This window comes from Tigriopus californicus, chromosome 2 (genome assembly GCF_007210705.1).
Source record: "Tigriopus californicus strain San Diego chromosome 2, Tcal_SD_v2.1, whole genome shotgun sequence".
NCBI lineage: Eukaryota > Metazoa > Arthropoda > Copepoda > Harpacticoida > Harpacticidae > Tigriopus > Tigriopus californicus.
The window spans coordinates 10,234,392-10,243,049 of record NC_081441.1 but is presented as its reverse complement, the minus strand read 5'-3'; the positions used below and the strand labels follow the sequence as shown (position 1 = coordinate 10,243,049).

Genomic DNA, 8,658 nt, shown 5'->3' with positions numbered 1-8,658 from the left:
GTCTCCCGGCTTGCTCCGAAAGCATCACCAACCGCTTCACACAAATATTCGCCCTCATCCTCATTGGCCTACCTGTCACAATGTTGATGCCTAATCGGTCAATGTCCATGGACCAAATCGGATAGGAATGACCCTGGAAGATAACGCGGGTCTGTCCCGAGCTCAGGTCCCATAATCGCATTGAGGCGTCCTCGCCGGCTGACAAAAGATATTCACTGGGTAACTGGCTGCTTACACCACCCGAGGCGTCGTATTGGTCACGAAAACAATGCTGGTCACGCCTCCTCAGGAAGGCACAATCATACACCACACCCACGTGACCCAACAGCCGAGAGGCCCCGTTCGAGTCAAAGGTGCTTCGAGTCCGTTCCTCACATTCACTAGAGATCTGGCAAGAGCTCCATGAAGGAGAATTATTACTATTGACACTGCTTGAACCAGGCTCGTCTTTGATGGGTCCATTTGAGTCATCAGTCTTGGTCGAAGAAGGTTGGAGAGGCCACACATACAGACCCGAGTGTTCCGAGCCCGCCGCCAGGAACTGCACATCAGACGATAAGGTGGAGCAGGTTAAATGGGCGTGGCTGGATGTCAGGCGATACAAATAGACACTGGGCAAGGGCGAGATTCCGTCGCGTACAGCCTTGATGGTGTCACTCACACTGGGAATGGACTCATTGAGTTTGACCTTGTCCTTGGGGAGAAGGGTTGTATGGGGTGGGCCAAAATCTTGATCCTTCAGACTCTTTTCGTGTTGGACCCGTTTGATGCCTTCCATTTTGGAGCCGGCTCCCAGCGCATCGGCCAATTTGAGGTCGATCTTGCCGCGCAGAATGTGGATGAGGATTGGATGGGCGCACGTACGAAGGAAATGCATCAAGTAGTGGAACGTCCGATTGGATAGGGTCACACTGTATTTGCAGGACATGAACGCGTTCACGGTGAGGTTGTTTTGGATATCCTCAGTGGTTTGAACCATTTGGAGCTGCTGGATGTAAGCTGCGAATTCCGCATTTCCCAGGAATGTGGATTGGTGCTTCTTGTGAAACTTTTGCGCCAAGGGACTTAATCCGTTCACAATGAGTTCCAGGTACAAATGGGTGAACATCGGGAAGAGAAGTTGAGCTAATTCAGGTTTGTACGAGTCCGATGACTCCGAGATCCATAACTACAAACAAGCAAACATGAGAGTCACTTGATTACTTGTTGGATAAATGAAACACTCATCACGAGCAAATCGGCAACTTGCATCAACGATCACGTCTCAAAAGGCTAGATTTCTAGCTTCCAACTTCTCGTTCGCTCCACTCAGTTTTGTTTGGACAGGGATCAAAGTGCAAACTTACGAGGATAAATTAATGATCGCCATTCAACTCGGTTCCCATATCCCTTTTCGTAACAACTTATCTTTTGCTGAATAATTACCTTAAACTTGGAATATTGCTGTTCCCATTGAGGTCCGTTGGCGTCAATACACGCCACGTGGATAGAGTTTTCCGAACTGGCCGCATTCTCGATAACATGATTCAAGGCCAATTCGGACACGCTCGCCCCCACTGATGAAGGCCCCGGGTTCGAGCCCGATGGCCACGGGTAGCGCCTTCGATCCAGGTATTGACTCATTAAGCCCGTGATCGGCGGGTCACAATGTGAATTGGACGAAGAAGTGGAGGAGGTCGCTGAATGGTGGTGATGCAGATGGTTGGTCAAATTCGAGGATGACGCCATGCTCGGAAACCTGCCATGAATTCACGAGCCCAGATACATGCCTTCCTGAAAAAGTCCCAGTTGAACTTGACACAGTTTGATGCCGAGGCAATGAAGTGGACTGACTTCAAGGGAAATCATGGCTAGCATAAACATTATTACATTCATCATGCCATCACTATTCATGCATGCTAATGCATTCTTATTTCCTGCGGTATTCTGCTGATTCTAACCATAGCTCTTCTCATCTGGGGTGGAATCCTGTGACGAAATTCTTTTCATGGTAAGAAATCATTTTTATGCTCACTAACATGAAAATAATTAAGGTCTTGTCTAGCCTTCAAAATTGTAGTTTGTCAGTGCAATAATGATATGTTTCACGCGGGCGCTCGGTTGTATTTGTTGGGAGAGCGGGGATACAACGATAGTGAGTATTTTCTACTTTTCATTTTTTCATTAGGCTAGAATAATGACTCGAGTCTGACAAGACTCTTAACCAAAAGGTTGATTTTTTGATAGGTAATGGGCAGTTTTCTAAAACACTTTGGAGCACTCGCATATTTTTGGTAGATAGAGGTTACGTTACGACCGACTGGTTATCCTCATGTATTATATTCGAGTTTTTGGTGACGTCATTTCATCAACAACGAAATAACTTCTGTCATTCGTAATCATCCCTAATACACTTCTATAATCAAACATAGGTAGTTTCCTTTCAACGTACAAAGGGCTGCTCAAAGAATGCAAACATAATTGGCCAAATGCATATAAAAAATGCGCAATTTTACTGAACCATTGAATGGGGGCTATTCTCCCTCTCACTTGGCACCCAAGCCACAATTGAGCTAAATTAAAAACGATGCTATTTTAGCTTTGATCAAAAAAATGTTTGGGTTTAAGGAAGTTTTAATATGATTTTGATACAAAATTTGGAGCAAAGGGCAAAGAAAAAGGAAAGACTACCAATGTTGGCACCTAAAAACAAGGACAAAGAATTCAAGCGGTTATTACACTTCCTGGTTAAAAACTGAACAAAATCCAAGTTGGGCCAATAAACAAAAAATGCAAAAAAATCGGAAGTAATAGAAAATTCTTTTGAATGTTTCGAGCAGCCCTATTCATGAACCATTACCAACTCCATATTTACCTTCCAGGACCTATGGCCCCCTAGCGGCCCACCCTTCTCGACACATGTCTCATGGATCAGCCCATTCTTTACCATGCCTATAAAACCTGAGGCATCCAAAATAACACTATTCCGCGCCTGCACGTCAACATTACCTTATCCATTGATCTCTTCCCCTTAACAACTACCCTTTACCCAACCCCCAAACCATTTATTTACCCGGCCAGAGTGCGTGATCTGAGCGGCAGAGAGGGAGCACGAATCGTCTTCTAATGGGCGTACCGCTTCTACAGGATGGGATCGAGCACTACCCGGGCACTTCTCATGGTCGTGGCACTAATTCCTCAAGACGGTCAACCCTTCCCATCGATGAGTCTGGGGACGCAGTCAATTAGGCCGTGCTGACCGTACTTCCTTCGGACTGCTGAGTGGATCTAAACAATCTTAGTAGACAAACAAGGCGAAGCCCAGGAACGGGCGCTGAGGGCCTAGAACATGACGGCTTAGTATGGAACAATGAATTTATTTGTAATTGTTGAAACAAGATTTAGAAGATAATATATAGTTGTTTATGAGTTTAAACTTTTTTTGAATTGGTTAGATTTAATGGACTTAGACGCCATTTTGATTGGTTTTAAGATCGTTTTAGATACTTTACTTCCTGAAATATTGACCGCGCTCTGAGACATTCGCGCAACCTCAAAGAGGTGCCAAAACTAGGGTGACCAGATTGAGTAATAGATTGCAACGATGGGGACTGGTAAATCGCTCAGTAGCATTCAACCCTGTCTCTATATTGACTCAAGAAGACTTTCCTCTAATACTTCTTTACTGGCTAGTACACTATGTATGAGCAGTTTACTCAGTGTAGGTGGTATTCATTGAATAATTAGCGAGAGATTGAAGTGTCTCTTGAGGCCAGGGAGTCGCCCTAATGGGCCCCTCATTGTCACAACAAAGAGGCATGTCCAATCAAAACACGTGAACCGAAACCCCCAAACGTCGTCTTAGTTTCATTCATCCAGGGTTCATCTCGGAGGCAAAATGAAGGTGAAAATGTTGCGGCGTGACAACGCGGATTATCTGCGCGAGACGAAACACGATATTCATAAGATTCCACGGAGTTTCCATCCGGACGCTCACCCGCACGATGCGGGTCGAGAGTATGTGCGGGCCCTCAATGCCGTCAAATTGGAGAGAGTCTTCGCCAAGCCTCTCATGGGCGCGTTAGATGGGCACGGCGATGCCATTTCGGCCTTGGCCTTGCATTGTCAACGCTTGACTTGGATGGCCTCGAGTGCAGCTGATGGGCAGATCCGCTTTTGGGACTTGATGACCAAGAAGACCTTGATCAAGGCCAAAGGCCACGATACATTCACTCGGGGTATCACCTTTGATCCGGCGGGGGAATTCTTGTGGAGTGTCGGGGACGACAAAACCGTGAAATCGTGGCGCATAGCTGATGTGCCCGTGGAACCGCAGCCCGCCTCCACTTTACCTCCGCATCAGACTTTCATCGGCCAGGTTAGTCCGCTCTAAGGTTGTTGTTATGCATTCCAATCAAATTGATTTTGATGCGCCGGTAATTGTGTCCAAAAGCTGTTTAAAGGTGAATCAACCAGGCCCCTGGGACCTTAATTAATTCTTCATTTATTTTATCAGCTCAATGTATAGTGTTGCCTTAAAAATGTTATAAGTTGGTGGGTGATCATTAGATAACGCGTTAATGAACAATCAAAAGCGTTTGGGAAGTTATGGCCTTAAATTTACTTAACGGATTAAACATTATTTGTTTTTTAACTTATCTTGGTCATATTGATATAAGTGACGTTATGGTTATTTTTCATTGGTCATTAATGGAAGTAACCCGATGACCACTTCATCATTGTGCCTCAGTTGCTAATATATATGTTTTATCTCTTCGTTCAAGTCTTTGCATGAAATTTGTCTTTGTCAAATGAGTGTCACGAACATTTATCAGAGCGGTTAAAAAAAAACCTAAATTGTGGGTCGGAATAGTATTATGTCATCTAAAACAAATTTAAGGCTATATCTGTGACAGTTTACTTTAATCTTTAAGCTTAGTTTTACTCTTGATTCCAATAACATGATCCTTGCTTGAGGGTCGGCCTCAATATCGCTCTTTGAAAAGATATATTTTACCTGGTATTTGCGAAGTATGTGGCATTAGTTTGATCAGTTCATTGGGTTTTTGGCACCATCAATCAGTTATGCTCTTCATAAATATCCATTAAAAAAGATTTCTTCATACTTTTGAGGCCCTTTGGTATCTTTGAACACATGTTGGACAAAGTGCCCACACAATGCTTATTGAGAGAACAATCTTACATAGTGAAAGGGTTATATCCTACCTACGTATATTATTCCACGAACTTCTAGAAATATGGTCTGTGAACGAGCTACCCGCCAAATCGGCTTGCTCTTGGTCATAGCGTCTATGCGCCACTATTCGAATTAAAAATATAATGTGAAATGTAGATCTCTTGAATTGAAGGCATGTCATTTTAATATCATTTACTTGTAAAGCGGTTTTTTTCAAAGTTATGTTGTTAAATATTTATGTAGCTAAGCAAGAGCAGGCCGAAAATTCGAAATTTATGTAGAATTTACTACATAAATTTGACAATATCTCAAAAGTTCCCTAAGCCAGAAAGAGACCTTGAACTAGTTAAAGGTAACCTTGCCTAAGCATGTTTTTGGGCTCAAACTTGGCCAAGTTCCTCTATTCAACCAGATCTTGTGTGTCGTATCACAGCTTATTTGGAAAAAAAGTGAACGGTATAGGAGAAAAGCATTTCTTGTCTCCGTGCCCAGTCCACATCTCTAGAAGTCCGTGGCTATTCTTATTTAGGGATAAGTTGCGCCCAATGGCCAATTCGAATCAATAACAAATTCGTAACGTTGATGTTTCCAGAAAATGATGACCGGTCTCAGCCATCAAGTAGGTGAGCCCATTCTAGCCACTTGCGGCGAAAACACCTCCCTGTGGAATACGGAAATGCACACCGTAGTGCGGGAATACCAATGGGGCGTGGATTCCATTCATGACATCAAGTTCAACCCAACCGAAACGCACATTTTGGGCGCCTGCGCCTCGGACCGATCCATCTTGTTATACGATGTGCGCGAGCGCAATCCCATGCGCAAAGTCATCATGGAGCTTCGGTCCAATGAAATGTCTTGGAACCCGATGGAACCGTTCGTATTCGCCGTGGCCAATGAGGATTACAACGTCTACTCATTTGACATCCGGAGTCTGAAGAAGCCCCTCATTGTACATATGGATCACACGGCCGCGGTCATTGGCCTAGATTACTCCCCCACGGGCAAGGAGATCGTGGCGGGAAGCTACGACAAAACCATCCGGATCTTCAAGTGCGATGAAGGCCATTCGCGTGAGGTCTATCACACGAAACGCATGCAACGCCTGACATGCGTGGCCTGGACCAAGGACAATAAGTACATACTCTCGGGTTCGGATGAGATGAACATCCGCATGTGGAAGGCCAAAGCCTGGGAAAAACTCGGTCCCTTGAAGGATCGACAGAAATCGGCCTTAGACTACAACGATAAGCTCAAGGAGAAATTCGCGTCGCATCCGAAAGTCAGACGCATCGCTCGACATCGTCAAGTACCCAAACACGTGATGAACGCCAGGAAGGAGCACCAAATCATCCGTGAGTCCAAGAAGCGGAAAGAGGCCAATCGGAGGCAACATTCCAAACCGGGCGCCGTTCCATATGTTCCTGAGAGGGAAAAACATGTCATTGAAGAGCAAGAATAAAGTTCAACTTAAGCATCTAAATTCAATTGCAATTATCATTTCTGGAGCTGATTGGGCATTTGACATGGTACTTTATGTTGGTGGGTATAATTTCAAATTTGCTCACAATAATGTCGAGGTTTTGATCAAGGGCATCTTGTTTAGAGCGTCAGTTGTCACTCTGCTTCCAAAATGTTAGCAACACCCGTTGATATTCCAGTGGTTCGTTCAACTTTGATTTAAAAAAAATGAGGTTGGAACTGGACCATTGACCAAATTGAGATTGGTAAGGTGCCGTAAAATGAATATCCGATTGATTTCAGATTAAAACATAACCATGGATTGGTCTTTGAATTTTTGTCTGATGTATACCGAAGGATATTATTTCTAAAATGCACTTGTTAGATTGACGTTTTTCACTATGCATGTAGTATATTATTCGAAATTTTGAACTCAAGCGAAAAAAGGGCTTTTTTGTGCGATATTCTAAACGTGTAGGACTTGCTTGGATTTTCAAGTATGAACGGAAAGCGACGTGTGAAAATCATCAAAAATAAACGAGCCTTCTTAGTAAATCTTCGCTTGATATCAATCCACCGTGAAAACAAACTATTCGGTTTATAGGGGAACCTAGGGATCAGAAACTATTTTTTCAATCATATTCTTAACAATTTCCTTTTTAATGATTTTACCCTTAATGAATCCCTAAATAAACCATAGTCATGAGCATAAATACAACGGGTAAATAGATGTGCACCTAATTTCCATCAATTAGCATGTTGATGATTTCCATGGACGAAAGGAATGCAAACTTTTATTCCACATTGCACTAACATGAAGCAATAATCACAAAGTTGTTTTTGTGATTTGGTTCAGCTAGAAACATAGCAAGGGTTGGGCTATTCCATTGCTAATTGCAACTTGTAACTTGGCATTTTAAACACCATGTCCTGTTATGCAAAGATCTTCAAAAGGGTAGAACTTTCGCTGTCTTGGGGACTGGAGGCCAACACCAGATATGACCCTCTTCAAAACGATCAATTATCAAACAACGAAATCTAGTATTAAAGTTTCAGCTTTAATCACAATCAATGCATTGTCATGTATTTTGGAATCCACACTCTTCTGTGCGACTTCAAACTTCTTAATAATCTTTCTTAAGCATATCCCGAACACTGGGAGCCTCCTCGAAAAACGTGGTCGGATAGTTCCGATCGGTGAAGTATTCGCTACTCGGATCTCCTCTGAATTCCTCGTATTGTTCTCCTCCATTCACGGGAATCGGGCTCTTAATCAAAGACCCATCGAAGGCTGTCACGGGGATGATATCGACGGCCAAGGGATCTTTCTTATTCCTTTCAGACATGTTACTTCTGGCTTGCACTCGATAATAACTCGGATCTTGCAGTCGGGAATAGCGATTTCGCCCCGTTCGATCTTCGCCAATCTTGGCGTACTCCGAGAATGACTGGCCCAATGCGTTGGAGAACGCTCTCAAGGGCGTGTTTCTCGGTTCATTGGGGTCGTATCGAGAATACAGCATGGGGCTCGCGTGAACCGGATAGCGGTGTTCGGAAGCGGCTCGAGAATACCGGGATTGGCGCCCTTGATTGTACGGGTAAGGGTCGCGATACGGGTAGTTGTGGCGACTGGCCAAGTCCAAAATAGCACTGTATGATGGTTGAGAGGATTTCATGAAGAAATGGCGATCACTTGAATACATGTTGGCGTGTCTTAGTCGCTGATATAGAGTCGTATTGGCGACCACCTAGGTCAAGGTGAGTTAAATGATTCTGAGTGTCTGAGAAAGTTCTCGCGACAAATCAGGCCAATCATGCGAGAACGGCGGACTGCGACACAAACTCAACTCCTGTCACTGACTAGATTTGGAACGGGCATAAAAATGTGTTGCTCTCATGAAAAGTGAATTTACCATTGAGTTTTGATGTGTTTTTATTTTTGAAAAAGAATATGAAAAGATGTTCATAGGCAAATTCTTGTTTGGCCAGTTAGCCAATTGTAGATAACCTTAATTAAATCA

The 8,658-nt window shown here is 43.7% G+C and overlaps 2 protein-coding genes across 4 annotated transcripts in view; one reads left to right on the top strand and one right to left on the bottom strand.

Moving 5' to 3' along the window:
- Positions 1-3,279, bottom strand: part of LOC131893291 (TAF5-like RNA polymerase II p300/CBP-associated factor-associated factor 65 kDa subunit 5L) — a 9,767-nt gene extending 6,488 nt beyond the window's left edge. Inside the window, exons 1-3 of one of the 3 annotated variants that reach the window (XM_059243276.1) lie at positions 3,053-3,279; positions 1,426-1,773; positions 73-1,168 (exon numbers count right to left, since the gene is read on the bottom strand). In XM_059243276.1, coding sequence (XP_059099259.1) covers positions 73-1,168; positions 1,426-1,728 — 1,399 coding nt within the window. In that variant the 5' untranslated portion in view covers positions 1,729-1,773; positions 3,053-3,279. The remainder of the gene's footprint in view (positions 1-72; positions 1,169-1,425; positions 1,774-3,052) is intronic. The other 2 variants (XM_059243277.1, XM_059243278.1) reach the window with 2 other exon arrangements.
- A 493-nt stretch (positions 3,280-3,772) lies between these two features.
- LOC131893508 (DDB1- and CUL4-associated factor 13-like) lies at positions 3,773-6,659 on the top strand. Its single transcript, XM_059243557.1, has 2 exons — positions 3,773-4,357; positions 5,769-6,659. Exons 1-2 carry the CDS (start codon positions 3,878-3,880, stop codon positions 6,636-6,638), a joined length of 1,350 nt encoding a protein of 449 aa, XP_059099540.1. The 5' UTR covers positions 3,773-3,877; the 3' UTR covers positions 6,639-6,659.
- Positions 6,660-8,658: the final 1,999 nt, after the last annotated feature.